General features: G+C 42.0%; 1 protein-coding gene across 3 annotated transcripts in view; it reads left to right on the top strand.

The window, feature by feature from the left end:
- ankrd11 (ankyrin repeat domain 11) overlaps nt 1-18,739 on the top strand; it is a 122,258-nt gene extending 103,519 nt beyond the window's left edge. For 2 of the 3 annotated variants that reach the window (XM_007553890.2, XM_007553889.2), the window contains 10 exons: nt 2,548-2,718; nt 3,804-4,004; nt 4,105-4,247; nt 5,093-5,240; nt 5,358-9,777; nt 9,863-12,515; nt 13,120-13,218; nt 13,604-13,747; nt 13,848-13,940; nt 14,600-18,739. In XM_007553890.2, the coding sequence (XP_007553952.1) occupies nt 2,548-2,718; nt 3,804-4,004; nt 4,105-4,247; nt 5,093-5,240; nt 5,358-9,777; nt 9,863-12,515; nt 13,120-13,218; nt 13,604-13,747; nt 13,848-13,940; nt 14,600-14,785 (8,258 nt within the window). In that variant the 3' untranslated portion in view covers nt 14,786-18,739. The remainder of the gene's footprint in view (nt 1-2,547; nt 2,719-3,803; nt 4,005-4,104; nt 4,248-5,092; nt 5,241-5,357; nt 9,778-9,862; nt 12,516-13,119; nt 13,219-13,603; nt 13,748-13,847; nt 13,941-14,599) is intronic. The other variant, XM_007553891.2, reaches the window with a different exon arrangement.
- Nucleotides 18,740-19,612: the final 873 nt, after the last annotated feature.

The raw sequence follows: 19,612 nt of genomic DNA, 5'->3' as shown, positions 1-19,612 counted from the left end.
CTGACACAGACTCATAATTAAGTCCCGGCTCGTGACGGCTCCTCCGTCACACATACATACATAAATAGTACCAATGTATGGTTCAGTCTGACCCACAAACTAGAGCTGGCCTCTCTGTTCAGCTATAGGCTTAGACTTGTACATTGTCCAGCATCGTTGCTCTCTATGGGTGCATTAAGGTAAGACTGCCTTCATGCTTCCCCATCTTGTAAACATAGCGTGGAAAAACTAGCCTAGCTGTTTCACTGCTCTGCTGCAGGAAAAGAAAAACATGTTTGGACTGCTTCTGTGGTTCCCGCTGTCTTTATAGAAGGAATGCCTGTAAATGGCGACTGCTTTGGAGAACGTGAGAGTGTATCAAAGACTGCTGGAGGACACATTAGCCGTAAGTGTTCACAGATGTTAGTGAAAGTTTATCTCCTGTGTACATGTGACTGGAAAAATAGTGTCCTGGAAGGCCTTTTGACACCGGAAGCACAAGCTTCATTCCTTCTTGGCCCGTTTGCTTGTGTGTTTGTTGCCTCAAGCTTTGCATCCAGTCCTGGACTAAATGAAGTTTCAGTTGCTGTTGTCGTGCCTCTGTTCATACACATCCAGATATGCTGGTTAAGTTTCAGCCTTTGTGTTGATGGCTGAGAGAATTTCCTGTTGGCACAGGGAGTTTTTGCCCCTCTGTGATGAAGTACTACACTCATGCGTAACTGTACGCTCTGTGGGTCATCGGATGGTATGTTGCCACTGAAAATAATTACTGGGTGTGTCTCCGTGAAGCAGCTGCTTTTGTCCAGTAGCACCGTGTCTCCTGTAATCCTGGCAGGCAGTGGTGACCTTGGCAAGGCCATGTTGAGTTGAAATGCACACCAGTTATTTCATAATAACTGCACTTTTGCCAAGTCACACCCTTTTTCCTCTTTTGACAATTCTGGCTGATTGGCTTGGAGACAGACAGACATAAACACTGCCTGTTGGCCCTTCCTTTCCACAGGGGCTGCTGGTTAATGACACCAGTCACTTACTTCTACCCACAAACCCCTTGCATAGTAAGTTGCACATGCAGAAAATGAAAAATTATGGTGTTCAGTGTTTTGTTTTGGGGGGGGTTTCACTCGTCTGCAAAGAAAATCCTAGTGAAAAAAAGAAAGCAGTGTGCTTTTTTTGAAACACTAAACCATACTACTATACTGTTGCCTATTCTAAGCCACTCTAAGCCATTACCATCTGTTAGCTTATTTTCTCTTCTAGTACATTTTTATACTGTGTTTCATTGAAACTTGAATTCAGATAAAACTGTTATACTTTGTTTTGTTGCCTGGAAGAGTTGGATTAAAATAGCAAAACTGAAATGTTTTTAATGCTGCAATGTTTTAAAAAGACCAATTTATATCTCCTGTGACTGCATGTAAAGTGATGAACTTAAAAAAAACAAACTTCTATCATTACATTTGCCAAATAGAAATAATTGTATTGTCCAACAGATTTGTATGTCCAGCAAAGAGGAGAAAAGGTTGTCTTGCATGTACAGTGTATGTGTTTTCAACAGCATATGCACTAAAATACCACTAGACAGTTATCACTGCATTAGTATTGTGATGGTGTAGCTCTTAAAGCAGACGCTGCAGTTTCTCTTCTGTGTTTCGTAACAACAGAAATATTTTCCCATCTGGAGTTTCTCCAAGGCAGCTTCAATATGCTCTTCTAACATACGGTTAAGTAGGTTAAGAAATGAGCTGTTGTGCTCTGACAAATGTTCCTCACATCTTTATTACTCAATTTTCTCCCCTGATGACAGTGTTTGTCTTGCTGTATTTCTTGGCTAACATTATCACGTTTTCTCTTTTTGGATATGACTTGTTGATAATATGGAGCACAGCATTAACTTATCCCCTCAAATGTCCTCATTGAGCCATTGACTTACATTCAGTTGTTTTTGGGTTGACATTTAAGGGATTAATATCAGCTTGAATGACTAAAGGTTGCGTTTAATCGTGTGTTGATAAAATCTGCAAGAAGTGATTTTCTTCACAAACTCTTTGCTTTGTTTAGAGGTTGTAAAATATAATGAGTGGTGTTTCATCTGAGCTCTGGGCAGCTTTCCTGGGGCTGTGTCGGAAATCTGAATGGGACAGACTGGGAGCTGCAGCAGGCTCTCTGTCACTAATTTTATGTTGGTCATAAAATTTCAAAATAGTTAGGGACTCCACTGATAAGTTTGATGCATACTCACACTTGTAATCATGTTGGAGAAAGTGAGTCGCATGTGAAAGTGATATTAATTTATTAGAATTGCAATCAAAATTATTTTTTTAGATCAGCAAATCTGTCCTTTAGTGGTGTGCAGTTCAGATATGTGCCATGTTTAAAGTGTTTGACTGAAGCTGGTTGATCTGGCCAAGAAATAATCCATTAGTAGTATTTTTTCCTGAGAATATAAATTCTCACTGATGGCAAATGTATTTTTGATAAACTCTTGTACATGTGTCTTCACATACATAAACACAGCCTAATAAAATGTCTTCCTTTTCTTATTTCCTTTTGCTTACTTCACAGAGAAACCAGGTCCAGAGAGGAAGCGCATTAAAAAGGAGCCCACTAACACCAGGAAGAGCTTGCCGTTCGGAATGGGGATGCCTGGGATCCGGGCCGGGTACCCTGTGTCTGAGCGGCAGCAGGTGGCCTTGCTCATGCAAATGACAGCTGCGAAGACCGTCAACAGTCCAGGTGCGTGCTTATCATGTAGGCCACGTCTTCTGTGGACCGGTGGCGGAAAAGAAAACGACGATTGGATGGAGCTTTATATGTAGACACTGTGTATGTGTGGGAGAGGAGTATGCGTAGGCGGAGTTAAAGTGAGCCAGATGGGGGATGAGTCACAGGTTTTTGTTTTTGTTTATTTTGGAAATCTTAAGCATTTTGCCTGCTGATTTTTGCCTCCTCTTTAGCCTGCCTCTGGATTCAGCCAGTTTTAGATATTCAGGCGTAAACAACAACAACACATATAAACGGAGTAGCAATTTAAGCACATGCTGTCAGTGATAGATGGTATTTTGAGAAGTACCATGTAGCATTATCAAACATGTCGTTTTCAAAATACAGTTTGTACAAAAAATAAAATTAGCTTTAGCTAGTGCAATACTCTGGGACTGATGGTGCAATATGATTATTTGAGCCAAATGGCAGCAGACAGGAAAAATGGTATAAAGCATGAAGAATGTGCGTGCTTGTTCATCAGTGTCCTTTGAGATTATTTATTGAAATTAATTATGTTTACTCAGTTTTTTGGTAGACAGATTCATTTGTCTGAAAATATATTAGGTGCCCATATTTGGATCATTGTTGCAACCTTGTGTGTTTTTTTTTTGTTTGTTTTTTTTTGTTTTTTTTCCTCCTGCTGTTGACATTTTAGATGGAATGAAATTAGTGAGGCTCAGTGCAAAGACACTTTTATTTATATGTTAATTCCTTTCCTGTGTGCCCAGAGGCATTGACTTAGATTAAGTGATTGTATTTCAAATGTTATTTTGGACAATAGCTGTACAAAGTCAATAATGCAAACGCAATATAGGCTTGAGTTTAATCTTGCAAATGAAAAAAAGTCTCAAGTAAAGTAGTTTCATTTAATGCACTGTGGTTTTATGGCGTGTGATTGCCCCCTTGTGGCTGAAAGTGTAAGCTTTTCAAACGCCTATTACTTGACGGCATTTGCAGAAAACAACATAAATGGTCCCTGCACATTTTTATAAACTGTTAAAAGAATTAGGAGGCTATTCTTGGATTAAATTGAGTCATTTGTCTTCTGTGGGCAGAAACAACACCAAAGCATCAGTCACAGTCCTGTCTGGGCCAGAAGGGAACGCCAAACTCTGCATCTAAAACCAAAGACAAAGTAAATAAAAGAAATGAGCGAGGAGAGACTCGACTGCACCGAGCAGCTATCCGTGGAGAGGTGCGCCGCATCAAGGAGCTCATCAGCGAAGGAGCTGATGTGAATGTAAAAGACTTTGCAGGTGAGAGGTTTCTCTTTTTTTTCTGCCATTCACCTCACAACTGCATGTTTTCTCTTGTATACAGTTAGACTTTTGACACAGTGATTGTTTTTATCTTTAGGCTGGACTGCATTGCATGAAGCATGCAACAGGGGATATTACGATGTGGCCAAACAGCTGCTGGCAGCCGGAGCTGAAGTCAACACAAAGGGTCTGGATGATGACACTCCTCTGCATGATGCATCCAACAATGGACATTTCAAGGTAAAGGGAAGATGACAAACACAGTCAGTTTTTTGGATTCAGTCATAATTGTTAGAAAAGCAGTGAAGTGAAAAATGTCGTGACAAATTCAAAGCAGCAACACCTTTATAGTGGCAATATGAAAATAATGATAGAAATCCAGTTGCAACACATATGATCAACATTTTGACTGAAGCCAGAGATAACAAAGTCTTCAGGTTAGGGTTTTTAGTGTGAAAATTCTATTTTAGCTCCAATAGGTTTACATTACATGATAATCACGTTTTAGTGGTGATTAAGGCTTTGGAATGCCAGCGACTAGCCACTCCAGTTGATGGAAACTGTTCGCTCCAAAGACATGGTGGAAGAGACATGGCAACATGAGAGTCTAATATTATTAGAGGGAGAAGAACATCTACATAGCTAAAATAAGGAAACTGAGATTGAAGATGGAGATTTTAAACCAGATCGACGTTATTCCTTTTTGTGGTTGGGAATTTCTGAGCCAGTTATATAGAAACCCATATTTTATAGATATTGTTTCTATAAGTATGCAGAAAGAAGTGGTAATGATGGAAATATGTAAGTTTATTATATTATATTTAACATTTGGGCAATCATACTTGCAAAAATCTGAAATGAGAGAACAGAAATTCAATCTTCACCATAAAGTCCATGCTTTGCAATTATTAACATTATTTGTATTTAATAGTGAATAAAGGCGTAACTAATTTACTTGAATTTTCCTTCTTTTTCTGTTCTAGACTTTTATTTGAATAGAGGACCTCAGTCTGGAAGTCTGAAAACAGCGGGGACAGAGTTCAGTTCTTCAGAAGTCTTTAGTTAAAAGCTTTATTTTCTTTCAGGTTGTGAAACTACTTTTACGCTACGGAGCAGATCCACGTCAAAGCAACAGGAGAGGTGAAACACCGCTAAAGGTTGCCAGCTCTCCAACTATGCTGAATCTGTTACTAGGGAAAGGCACTTACACCTCAAGTGAAGAGAGTTCATCAGGTTGGTGTATTTTTTTTATATATATATATCTTTTAAACATTCTAATTATTTTTCAATTATATGAGATGTCACTATATTTGATGACTGTGTACTGATTCTGGTTGTTTTATCTGACAGAATCTTCAGAGGAGGAAGACGCGCCCTCGTTTGCCCCTTCGAGCTCTGTAGACGGCAATAACACAGACTCAGAGTTTGAGAAGGGCCTGAAGCTAAAAGGGAAAGCTGCAGATCCACCTAAATCTGCTGTCACGCCTGTCAAAGATGAATACGAATTTGACGAGGATGATGAGGAGGAGCGCGTCCCTCCTGTAGACGATAAACACCTCTTGAAAAAAGACTTCAGAAAAGACTCTGTTAGCAAGACCAACAGCTTCATCTCTATACCCAAGATGGAGGTTAAAACCTATTCCAAAAGCAACACACTCACACCAAAGAAAACTGTCAGGCGGATCATCTCTGACAGTAACAGTTCGGACGAGGATGACAGGACGTTGTGTTTCACACCAGCGCCCACGCCGCGGCAACAAGTCCAGCAAACAAACACCAAGACGAGAGACTCTGGCAGCATGAGCTCTAAACAACAAAAAGACAAAAACAAAGTCAAAAAGAAGCGAAAGAAGGAGAGCAAAAATAATGTCAGTAAAGAAGTCCGATTTGGGAAAGTTAACGACAAATTCTGCACGTCTGACTCTGATTGCGGAGATTTGGAAAGCGAGGATGACAAGGGCTCAAACAGCATCAAGGACTCATCTTCAATGAACGTTAAAGAATCTCCTTCCTTTAATGCCTCCTCTTCCTCACATGGAAACTTAAACTCTCAGAAACAGGCGCCCTCGTTAGCGGAGCAGCATCCAAAGCAGTGGAGGACAGATGGATGGAAGACGGTGTCGTCGCCTCCATGGTCGGACGTCAGTTCTCTTTCAGATCCAGTCAGTGAGTCTGAGTACTCTGATTCGAGTGTGGAGTCGGTAAAGCAGGTCAAGAGGAAAGCACAGGAGAACAAGAAAAAGAACAACATTGTGCACAGTAACATTGTTGACAAGAAAAACTCTGATCTCTATAAAAACTCTACTGCAGACAGCGCTGCCTCCAAAACTGATATGGATGGAAAAGTGATTAAAAAACATAAAGTGAAGCACAAACATAAAAACAAGGAAAAAGACAATGCTCCGAGTGTTGTGCTCAATCAGGACATGAATGAGAAATTTGTTAAGAGCTACTCTTTTGACTTTGATGATTCGAGACAGAAGTCCTTAATTGTTGAGTCTGAATCAGCCACTGAGGGCAAGATCAAACTATCTAAACACGACAAAGACCATTCGAAAAAGGACGACAGGTTTTCGAAAGCAAAGTCTGAAGATAAAGATTGGTCATCAGGAAAAGATCTTCACAGAACAGCAAAGGAGGAGAAAAGCAAAAAGGCAAAAGATATTTCAAAAGATAAGGCAAACAAAGAGGAAAGGGAGAAGCCTGCAAAATCCGACAAGGAAAGAAATTTCAAAGAAAAGGAGAAACCCAAGGAGGATAAACAGAAGCCCCACAAAGAGGAGAAAAAGAAGAAGTCCAAGGAAAAATCCTCCTCAAAGACAGACAGGAAGAGTGAACAGAAAGAGGAGAAGCATCTCAAGGTGGACAAGGAGAAAAACACCAAAGACGAGAGGGAGAAATGTAAAAAAGATAAAACACTGAAAGAAGAGTCTGATCATGAAGGCTACGACATTAATAACCGCTTCCTCAACCTGGAGGACACAAAGCTCAGTGCATCAGATGACCATCATGATAGGTGGGGCTCTGAGATGTCTTCTGGTTCCTCCCTGTATGGAGATGACAGCTGGGATGTACCCATTAAAGAAGTGAAGGAATATAAATCCAACAACACAGTTAAGCTAATTGTTGAGACTGTTAAAGAAGAAACAAGGAGAAAAGAAAACAAAGTAAAGGACAAGAAGTCGGAGCACACCGACAAAAGATCAGAGAAAGAAACAACGTCAAAGAAAAAAGAAAAAGACTCATCAGAAAAGACAAATGAGAAGAAAAAAGACTGGCTAGAAAAACAAAAACTGAACTCTAGCCACTCGCTCGAAAAAGACAAAAAGAGGAAGGAGTCCACAGACGCAGTGAAAGACAAAAAAGACAAGGACTCATTGGAGAGCAGTCGTGATCGTAAAGACTCGTATGATAGTGTAAAAGAAAGAAAAGATCAGAAAATTAAGCAGGAATCTATAGGAGATGAATACGGCAACGATGCCTTCTTTAAAGACATGGATGCTGTCAGAGACAGAAACCATTCTGGAAAGGAGAAAGAAAAGAAAGGAGAAGCAACAGAGAAACGGGAAAAGACAAAAACCGACAAGCACAAGGACAAAACGAAAGACAAAGGAGCTGACCACGAGAAGGAGAAGAGTGAGCGAAGCTCCACTGAGAAAACTGTCAAGGAAAAAGACGAAGACCGGGGCACCAAAGACAAGAAGGAGGGATCCAAAGACAAACACAAAGACTCTCATGGCAAAGAGAAAGATCGAAAGTTGTCCTCAGAACAAACCAAGGACAAGAAAGAGAAATCCTCTCAAGATAAACATGCTGACAGGGAGAAGGATTTTTCAGAAGTCAAGAAAGAAGAGAGAAAACCTGAGAAGATCAGAGAAAGATCATGGTACAAGATTGCCGACATTTTTACAGATGAAAGTGACGACGACGAGGATAGTTACAGCAGCACGGTCATTGTTGGGTCAGGTTCCATCAGAAAAGACTTGACACCCGATCAGGATGAGATGGATCACTTCCACTCTGAAAAGCTGAGAAAATCTTCTGCGGACACCAAACACAACACAGAAAAGGCAAAAGACAAAGACCATAAAGAGAAGAAAAAAGACAAGGCTTCATTTGACTCGGGGAAAGAGAGGAAAGGCTCCCTGGAAAAACACAACAAAGACAAAAAGGATTCAGTCGATGGAAAATATAAGGAAAGGAAAGATAGAATGTCAGTTGACTCTAACCAGGAAAAGAAAAACAAGCAAAAACTGTTGGACAAAAGGGACACAAGTGAGGAGAAGACAAAGAGCAAATATAAAGACAAGCAAGACCATTCAAAGGAGAGAAAACCCTCTAAGGGCAGTGGTGAGAATGAAAAGTCCATGTTGGAAAAACTAGAGGAGGAGGCTATGAATGACTACAAAGATGACTCCAACGACAAGAACAGCGACATCTCCTCAGATAGTTTTACTGATCGAGGCCATGAGCCAGTGCTCACCAGTTACTACGACTCGCTGAACCTGACTGATATCTCTGAGGACAGGAGAGATTCTCTGTCCATATCCACACCACAGGATCGGTTCAGAGACAAAGAGAGACTCCGGCATTCCTCATCTTCCTCGTCTAAGAAGAGCCATGATAAGGAGAAAGAAAAGGTCAAGAAAGACAAAGGAGATAAACGTGACAAAACTGGGGAGAACCGAGAGTCCTATAGCCGGAGAGAGAGTCTACCCTTCGAGAAGGAACCCATGCCTCTGGAGGCTGACCCTTACACATTCCCGTTCGGAGGCAAGGGAGATGGTGATGACGACTTTGATAAAACTTTGGAATTCGAAAAAGAGATGTCTAAAAAGGACAAAGAGAAATCAACTGGTATGATTGGTGACAGAATGAAGGACAAAAAGAAAAAAGAGAAACATAAAGATAAAGTTAAGGAGGAGAAGAATAAGTATATGGATGGCTTCGGGTCATTTAAGCACTCCAGAGAGGATGTGAAGTCTGGTTTGAAAGATAGCCCCCAGCTCACGGTTCTGAAAGAAAGATCAAAGGAGCAAAGTCCCAAATTTGATCTCAAAAAGGACAGAAATCGGGACATATTGGACAAGGACAATAGAATGGACCACAGTAAATCTAAAGCTAAGGATGAAAATGAAAAGCTCCCACAGTCCAAAGAGCCAGTGCGGAAAGACATTCGTCAACGTGATAAGCTGATGGTGGATGATGGTTATCAAATGACAAGTTTTGGTCAGATGTTGAGTCTTAGAGATCAGGAGGTAAGAGCCTGCATCAAGAAGCAAAAGGAGAAAATGAAACAGATGGAGAGGTTGAGACCCAAAACCGGGGACCCAAAACTCAAAGACAAAGCAAAGTCCACAGAGGAAGTAAAGAAAAATCGCAATGAACTATCTACAAAGAAATCAAACAGCCTGGAATCGGGTCTGAAAGAGAAAAAGCTAAAGGATGTGGGCCTTCCTGCTCAGATGATGTCTCCAGGGAGGAAGTTCCAGCCTACCGATAGTCAGAGCTCAAAGGATTGGATGACTGGGCACCAAATGAAGGAGAACCTCCCTGCTTCCCCCAGGCCAGATCAAACCAGGCCAACTGGGGTCCCCACACCAACATCTGTAATTTCCTGCCCCAGCTTTGAGGAAGTAATGCAGACTCCACGCACCCCGTCTTGCAGTCCAGAGGATTACCCTGACATCATGCTGGATGGACTGGACTGCCAGAATTCATCAGCCATGTTAAATTCAATGAATGCCTGCTCTCCAACCTTTTTTGAAAGGTAAAGTATCAAAGCATCCAGTGAAACTATGGTTATGGTTGTGTGTGGAATATTTTCTAATTCTGTCTTTCTGTCGTCTACCCAGCAGGTACTCCAATTCCCAGAGTTTCCAGGAGGGAACTTGTCCTACTCCGGCAAAGAACCTCCAGCTATCACATGTCAGCCGCTCGGCGTCATCTAATGTCCGCAGACCTCTGGAAAATGAGTTCAAATCCGAGTCCGACAAGTTTCTCCGGCAGCAGAACGATCCTGCAGCTGAATACGATCAAACCTCTTCTTCTCAACCTCTTGAGGACAAGCCAATAACTGTGAATAGACTGGAATGTTTGCCGTCACCCTATTTCTCTCCAATGAGGATGCTCTCTCCTCGGCGGGAGTCGGGCCATCCGACACCAGATGGGGTGTCGGCAGCTCTTGCTCTCACAGAGGGCCACGAACACCTTCCTGAAAGCGTCTACAACAGTTTCTTGCCCAAACCGTCAACGCCTGTCCACCGACCAGATCCCCAGGAGCCGTGCTTTGACATTGCTGCACCACCAACGCCCGCTCCTGCTGCTTTACCTCCTTTGGATATCGATGATAATTCGGAACCTCACCACAGTGAACCGAATCTAGTCCACTCAGATCTTCCCTGTGTTATGGAAGAGCATCTGGCACAGGAAGTGGAAGAAGAAGAAGAAGACGACGACGAAGAAGAGGAAGAAACTGATATGATTGACAGGCATGACGGAGTCCACTCTGTGATGGAAGAGCAAGAACCAACAAGAGATCCATGTTCTTTCTCCCCTCAAGTTGAGGACCATCTGAGGAAGAGCTGGCCTGCAGAGTCTCCGGACCGACAGGAGGCTGACATCCAACAGTTGTCCCCAGTACAATCTGCGCTGAACGATGGAGAAAGCTGTTTTGATCACAGTATGGGTTGGAACGCCGACATGGACCTCAAATCTAATCACGGGGAGATTGAAGCTGCCGTCTCGAAAATAACTAGCCCTTATTCCCACTCTGAGAACGATCTGCAGCCCTTGTCTGGACACACCTCTGTCACCTATGAGACCTGGAATAGGTGGCATAGAGAGGACACAGAGGATTTGGAAGAGCAGAAGGAGGCTGTTGCTGAAATCCCCTCCCCAGAGAGGCCTGACACAGCTCTGGATGAGGAACCCAACTATTTAAATACCTCATCGTCCTCCAACAGGCTGGAGTCTTTCTTCCAGGATTGCAACAAGCCGATTATTGAAAACGGACACCAGTTGGTTACGGAGCCCACACTTGTGGACCCAGACAGCAGACAAAGCACACACAGCTTCAGTGCTACCCCTGAAGATCACATCCCTCCACCAGTGGTCCCGGAACCATGGGCCAATTCATTCACACCTGATCCAGATGAGCTGGATGATCTAGGTCCGTTTTCTTTACCCGTCCTGCCACTACCAGATAAGTCAGAGGAAGCCGAGCCCCGAGATCATGAACTGACTGACCACAACAAGACAGTGTCGGCTCACATCAGACACAATATCCCAGACAGAGATGATCCAGACGTAATGGAGGTAGGCCTACCATCTCTGTCAAAGACCCCGTGCCCCTCTGGAGACCTTGTTTTAGAGGAATCTGCTCAACAAGACTTTGTGGTTCCGTCTCCACCTACCAACTTCCAGCATGAGATGGATCCAGAGCCTCAAAGTGTGCCTACCAATGGCGTGCTGTCTCTTAACCAGCCACATGCTGGGGTTTTAGAAAGACAGCTACCATATGGCATTCATGGGGAGTCCGATTCCGTTATGTTGTATTCACCTGCTGATTCAAATGCCAGTCAGCACCATCATGTACAAATCCACTCCCTCCCGGAGTCAGTGCAATTACCGCTGGAGTCGGAGTCTTCTGCAAAGCCAGAGGAGAGGAGTAGGGACGTGTGTGATACTGTAGCAGACTCTGTGTTGTGCAGTCCTCACCTCTCAGTGGCAGTAACTCTCCCCACCACAGTGGAGCCTTCCGACACTCAGGAACCCCCATCTAAGCTATCGCCAGTCCCCCCCACACCTGTACCCATCCCTGTAGATACCACCAAGAAGATGGAGGAAATCCCTCAGAGAGTTACACGATATCGCGCCAAGAACAATGCCACCGCTGCCCCTGCTGCGTCCACCATAACTAACTCCTCAGCTGCTGCCACCGCTGCAAACACCAGTTTAGCGGTGAGCAGCAACCCAGTCCCAACAAGAACGCCAACACCCAACTCTGTGTCTTCCTCACCTGCTCAGAAGAAAGAAAAAGACTCTGGGCTCAGTGCTTCTACTGATGCATCTCATTCAACCACTACAGTGTCTGTCCCAACTTCTACATTAGTGGTTTCCACTAAAACCACAAAAGGTCGTCCGGTCACCATGGATGAAGAGGACTCCCAGACCCAGCATCCACGGAAAAGAAAATTCCCTCGTTCTTCCGGACCGCAAGTCCAGGTTCAGCTCGTGAACACGGCAATGCAGCAGACGAGAGAGATGATCCAGCAGACCTTAGCCGTCGTCGTCAATGCCATCAAACTAGATGAGATCGAGCCCTACCATAGTGACCGGTCCAACCCTTACTTTGAGTACCTGCAGATAAGGAAGAAGATTGAGGAGAAGAGGAAGATTCTGTGCTACATCACCCCTCAGGCCCCGCAATGTTACGCTGAGTATGTGACCTACACCGGCTCCTATCTGCTGGACGGGAAACCCCTCAGCAAGCTTCACATCCCTGTGGTAAGTAATGCTGCCTACAGCAGGGACAGCATGTTGAGCATCCAAAAATAGATTTAATCTGGGACCAGCTGCTGGAAATACACTGCAAACACACAAAAATATTTATGTGGTTTGTAGTGCAGACATCTTTGTACACTTGAAATAAGACAAAACTAACTTGCATGTAATTTTTCAGCAGAATATAGGTTTTTTAAGTCAATACTTCCTTACTATTGCTATGTACTCATTCTACTACAGATTTTTTTTTAACTTATATCAAGATGCAAGTTACAACAAAAGTACTTTTTGTTGATGTTTTGTCCCTGCCAGAGAATATCGACTGGAACTGTGGGAACCTTGTTATGAGTAATAAAATCTCTTAGTGAAACTAATACTTTTTTATTCATATTAAGGATTTGTTGACTTCAGACAAGCTTCTATACGCAAATAAGTCTCTCCATCCTTAATTTTTGAAAGTTTAGACCCACAGCAAATACATCACTTATGGATCAGTGTCTTTTGCATTCTTGTCTATTGAAGGTGTTTATTTGAGGATGAAAATGTGGTGTTTCACAACGAAAAGCTGTACAAAGGTTTTTAAAGTTTGTTCTGTTTTGCTCATCAGATTGCCCCACCCCCATCACTGTCAGAACCGTTGAGGGAGCTCTTCAGGCAACAGGAGGCAGTAAGAGGAAAGCTCAGGTTGCAGCACAGCATAGAGCGGGTAAGAAATACATCATCTGGACATTACAAGCCTCGTCTATTCTCCTGAAACATCTTTTCTCCTAAATTCAGCCTTTTCTCACACATTCAGCCTCACACTTATTCAGTGAACGCCATTAGCACTTCTTTGAAAGATCAAAGCCCCCCTTTTTTTTTATCAGAATGCATGCGAAATCTGCATAGTCCCTGCTCTTAGGTTGAGCCAGAGTGAATTGTAGGGCTGAATCTTTTTCATCTCCGTCTCTAATTAAGTCGCAGCCATTTATGTGAAACATGCTTTGTAGATCAAGACTGTTATCTACCAATCTGAAGAACACGCTGTCATCCTGGCGTTCTACTTTGTTGCTGAATTTCTTTTTCTCTCCTGTTGTGTTTTCTGTTTGCAGGAGAAATTGATAGTTTCATGTGAACAGGAGGTTTTAAGGGTCCACTGCAGAGCAGCAAGGACAATAGCCAATCAGGCTGTGCCATTCAGTGCCTGTACAATGCTGTTGGACTCTGAAGTGTACAACATGCCATCTGAAAGTCAGGTAGGTGATATGTAGCAGCACACTTTAGCCTGAGGTCGGCAGTCACCTACTAACTAACCCAATGCTGAGTTCAATCTGTAACATGTCTTTATTTTGTTAGGGTGATGAAAACAAATCTGTTAGAGATCGCTTCAATGCACGTCAGTTTATTTCCTGGATCCAGGATGTCGACGATAAATACGACCGCATGAAGGTAACTTTTTACATCCCATAGTGATTGAATACAGGTGGTTCTCAGTAAATCAGAATGACATTAATACATATTGCACTGCAACAAGTGAAACTCAGCTATTCTTTTACGCATAGAGTGACATGTTTCTGTTAGTTTTAATTGTTTACTTAGATCTAATGAAAGTCCAAAGCTCAGTTTCCCAGAAAATAAGAGTTTAATATTACATATGTATTTCATACAGAAATGTTACAAGTTTTTATCTACACAATCATGAAGAACAATGCTCACTTTAACAGTTGTCCATCACACTGCTATTGACACAGTTTGAAAATTAAGTTTAGTGGAGGGAAAACATTTAGAAAACAGGTTAACCAGCAGCATGGATATACTGTATAGTGCAGGACATTTCTGCATTAGAAGCACATTACCAGCTTTTGTGTTAAATTGACCTTTCCTGAAAAGTTGGGTTTTGGGGATGAGTCAATGTAAGCCTTTTTTTTAATTAAACACTTGAACTATGTCACTCTACTCTACATAGTGATTGTATATAATAAATGAGTTTCACTTTTTGAGTGTAACTACTGCAGTAAATTTACTTTGATACTCTAATTTGTATGCAACGGCACTGCTTTCTTTATGTGCAAACTTAATAAGGTTTCTGCTCTGCTTTCTCCCCTCAGACATGTCTGTTGATGCGCCAGCAGCACGAGGCGGCAGCCCTCAACGCGGTGCAGAGGATGGAGTGGCAGTTAAAGGTTCAGGAGCTGGATCCTGCCGGGCACAAATCCCTCTGCGTCAACGAAGTGCCGTCCTTCTACGTACCGATGGTGGACGTCAACGATGACTTTGTCCTCCTGCCTGTGTGACACACCAGTGCGCTGGGATCGAGACACGATTCCATCCGAGTCACTTCTTTAAGAGACTTCGTCGAAGCGAACGAATGGAAAGGGCTATCAAGTTAGAAAGAGGAGTTTCTACAGGAAAAACTATATTCTTTAGAAAAGGGGTAAAGTTGAGAAACTTGCTTCTGATTCCCTTCCATGAAGACGGAAACTTTTTACTGGAGGAAAAGAAAAATACACAACTTGCACTTTCATCCTCTGAGTTTATACGCTTTAGTTTGATCAGAGTGTGAGAAGCAGAAACAGGTTTTGCTTTGAGGCTCTGACACCGGGACACATCTCCTTAGTGCTCAGTTATGGTGAGACGGGAGGGGGTGGGGAGACAGAGATTTATTTTCTGTTTTGTTTTTGCCCCCTGATTCAATACCCATCACCACTAGGAGAATGTATCAGAGGAGCTCTCCCAGCAGCCTGGTGCCCATCCAGAGGGAGACCCAAGGAGGACCCTCCTCTGTTGACGCAGCGCTTTCGGTGGGCAGGAGATCCAGACTGAGGTCAGCGCTGACCCAGATAGAGGAAAAGGAGCCACAGCACTTCACATGGATCTTCAACAGCTCCAGGAAACTACAGCCAGCTACTGGTGGTTTTTTCCCCACTCTGCAGAACAGCTAAGCGATAGAGTAAGAAAGCTGAAGCAGCGTAACGATGTGCGAGCATGCCAGTGCCCAGAGTCTGAGAGGAAGACTGACTTTGCAGCCTCTTAGCCTGGCTAAACCGAACAGCAGAGCGCAGATCCCTGAGGACAGTCCGGAGTGTCCCTCAGAGGGTCCGCTTGCTCCGACACGAACACACCAGACCGCCATGGACTGCAAAAACACCACAGGACAACCAGAACAAACAAACCTAACGAATGTTGATTCTCAAAGAGACTGTTGAGATATTGTGGTTTGGCAGGAGAAGAGAAATATTGTTTGTTTTTGTCTATTTCTTTACTTGGGCATTTCATTGTTTCTGAGGAAGTGACTTGAAACACTACAGAGCCAATATTAGTTTAATGGAAGAAAAACAACAAAATAAAACAGAAAAAAAGTTGTATTCCGTAAATTATGTACAGTTTTTATATTCGTTAACCAATGTATTCTTGCTGCCTTCTAGATAATTTATTTTGCCACACATTACTGCACAGTTGTAAATAACCTATGTACTGTAATATCACTCAGTTACATGTAAAGAGAGAAAAAAAAAAGAAAAGAAATAAAAAATTATCTTTTTATGTACAGTTCACTTATGGGCAGCACTTTTCCCCTCTCATATCCAATGGGCCAAATTGTGTACACAGTTCTGTCAGTATTTGAAAGACTCATCTGTAGATTCAGTCAGCTCGCCTGGATGAGAGTCACCTCAGCGCAACAAGCTGGTTGATACCAATTCTGGATTATTCGGGCCTGCCGCAGGCCCACCACCATACAGCCCCTCAGATGTAGCAGAATAGATATTAAGGATTTATTTAAAGAGTAAACAGAGGATTATTATTCATTGCTTTACTACACAATTATATCAGAAAACTTTTTAACCAAGAAAATGCCTTTTTTCAGTGGAGAAAAAAAAAACTCGTTGGGCAAAGCCACATAGTTATATATGGTTGAAAGAGAGATGTCATTCACAAGTAAAACAATTATAAGTGTTGTCATTTTTTCTTTTGCTGGATTGTTTTTAATTTCTAGATTTGGGAATCTGTTTTTATTCTACCATCATAAAGCATAAGAACACGGGTCTTTCAGCTCTTCGCTTCCCACCCGATCTTCACAGCCTGAAGAGTTGTCTTAGCCACTGAAAGGACTCCAAGCATATCCGTCAAGCCCGTCTGCCCCTTTCCTCCCATATTGGTGCTCTACCAGCCATACTCACCAGGTGGCGCCAAAATATCTAACCTTATTTGGTTTTGCACGAGCCCTATCACTGTTCATTTAAGGTGGTGTTTTTAAATAGATTTGAATTTTATTACAACCCATAGGAAGATAAAGTTCCCACATAGGATTTCAGTGTGACAGTTTGTTAGTTTACGAAACGATAAGGGGTTAATTAGACATTTAGCTCCATTACAGTCACAGTTATTGTGTTTTTCCAGCGTGGAATCGACATGGGGATTGTCAGGGATTTTAATTGTTAGCTTGCTTCCTCGTATTGTTCATGTGTGTGGAGGCGTTTTGCCGTTTCCTGTCAGGCCCAAACAGACAGCTATGAGACTTAAACCTTAGAATAAACCAAAAACAAACAAAAAAAAAAAAAGTCAGATATTAACAGGCACTGTGGTGGGGGGGGGAGAGAAAGAGCATAAAGCAAATCAGACAGTTTTTTTTTTTTAAATAATAAAATTCCCATAAAATGTTAGTTTGTATTGAATCCCTACTTTTAGTAGTTTTGAAAAGCTTTCCTGACCCAACACATAGGCTGCCTGCTTGTCTGTGTGTGAGAGCTGCTTCTGTATCCTGATGGCAATATTATCTGAAACTAATATTTTCCCACACTGTCGCATTGAACACAGCTGTGTATGGTATGTCTAGTCAAGTGCAATGGTTGTTGCTGTTACACTGTGCAGACAAGATGGCTTACATGTATGGCTCGCACTCACCTGGTTGACAAAACAAACATGTTTTGCCGACAAATAGCCAGTTGCTTGGTTTTTGTCTTGTTTTTATTTTATCGTCCGGGTTCTTCAGCTTTGGGGATGAAGGTGCGTTTGTTCAGAGTCTTTGTGTATGTGTGGTTTTTCTTTACTTTTAGAAAATTCTTCGTGGGTTTTGAATGTTGTTTATCTTGTGCTTTTATTGGTTTGTTTGTTTTCTCTCTCTCTCTCCCTCTCTCTTTTTTTTTTATTTTAGTTCCCAGCATGTCAATCACATTGCTTATTGAGCAGAATGTAAACCCCTCCCAAAAACTACACCCCCGATCGAGCCCACACCCCAGAAAATCTCACTATTGTTTACAAGACATCAAAGAGCGTTTCCGTTTAACCCCAGTTTGTTCTTAAACGGTTTGAGCCCCCGCCTTTCGTTGTGCTTGTGTGATCAGTCTTTTCTTAGAATCACAAAGGCTTGAAATGGTGATGGCTGACACGTCAGACAGGCAAACCCCGCCGCCGCCGCCGCACACAGCAGTAGACTTGACGCGTCCGCACACGTCGATTCTCCAGTGTGAACATTCAACAATTCGAGACTCGGTCCTCAGATGCACAGTAGAGCACTTGGCCATGGTGATAACAGATGCTAGCCTCAGTCAGCAACATATTACCTCTACTCGCCTCACATTCACTCATAATGTTTATTCTAGGTTTGATTATTTCTTACTGGACATACGTAGACATAAAGGCTTCTTTTTTTTTCATTGTATAAAAATCACAATTTCAAGCCTTTTTTGGTTGTTTTGTTTGTTTTTTTATTATTATTAATTAAAACCCAGACTGTAGCTGTTTGTTCCTTTATTTTTAGAATGGAAAATGACTAATAAAAAGCATGGAGAACTACTCTTAAAATGGTGAGAATTGAACTATTTATTGTTTTCTTTTTGTGTTATTTTTTTTCTGACACCTGTGGGTTTTTTTTTTTATTATTTTTTTGGTCTCCGCTGTGTAAATTTTCCTCCTCGTAATGCGTGAAAGAGACATACTGTACATAGCTCTGTAAATAAAACCTCCCAGGACGTTTTGCACCCTCCTCTTTGTACTAGTCTGAAAAAATTGCGTAGAATGTGGGGTTCTAACAGCAACGAGCTGTGTGCGCTCGCTGCAGGTGATTATGATGTAACAATGTAACTATTTTCTTTTTTTTATTTGTACAATGTAGTTTAATTGTGTACATATTGTTGGAGCAGCTAAAGGGGTTTTTGAGGGTGGTCTACGAGGGGGTTGTTGATGCTATCGTCAGTGCTGTAACAGAACTTTCAGTACTTTCACCTCCAGCTGTTGTTGATTTCCTGCAACAAAAAAAAAAAAAAAAAAAAAAAAAAAAAAAAAAAAAAAAAAAAAAATTTAAATAAAAAAAAAAAAAAAAGAGTGTAGGATGGGGGTGGGGGGGCGGGTTGGGGTTAAAACTGAAAGGCAAAAATTCTAAATTGTTATTTTCTACCGTTGCATGTACAGAGAGCGCGAGAACTGCTGTTGTTCCTCAGAGATTATGTTCGTTAATAAAATTTTGAAATATTACCAGATGTTCGCTGGTTCTTCTGTGCTTGCTACTTCTGCCTTTCTTATCCACTCTCATGATAAATTACTAACAGTAATAGGAGTGGCCAACAGTTTTGAGAATAACTAAACCTCTTCTTTCCACACACATTCATATAAGGTCCCTGTAAGATAAAATGCAAAGTTACTGAACCTCATGTGCTCTGTTTCTGTTCACCCCAAAATACCACCTGAGATTACTGAAGATGGCTCAACTGAGTTAGAAGACTTTTAACGGTTTCTATTAAATTAAAAAGTGCTCGTCATTGTTTCTCAATAACGGTTACCTCTGCTATCAGCGCTTCACAGCCAAGGTTATTGCTTCTAGAAAGATTGCCCAAAACAACCATTTACTGAACCATCCAGTGAGTTTCAGGGTGTCCTGGAAAGTACACAAAGTGCCAACAACATCTTCTGAATGGGAATCTGGCAACAGGCAGAGCAGTGAATTGGCAGCAGGCAGAGGTGAGGGTGTCTAGACTAAGACGTTCGCAAACAAGCAGTGAAAACATCAACAATTACAAAACAACAATTATAAACAAGGGTTTCAGAAAGCAACCAACTATATATTAATGTCTCCATCTCTAAAAATGACTCCAGAAGATGCTTCTCATGCCAAGGAAACATGCAGT

This window comes from Poecilia formosa, unplaced genomic scaffold (assembly GCF_000485575.1).
Source record: "Poecilia formosa unplaced genomic scaffold, Poecilia_formosa-5.1.2 Scaffold60, whole genome shotgun sequence".
Classification (NCBI taxonomy): Eukaryota; Metazoa; Chordata; class Actinopteri; order Cyprinodontiformes; family Poeciliidae; genus Poecilia; species Poecilia formosa.
The sequence above is the reverse complement of the archived record's forward strand: the minus strand, read 5'-3'. Positions and strand labels throughout refer to the sequence as shown.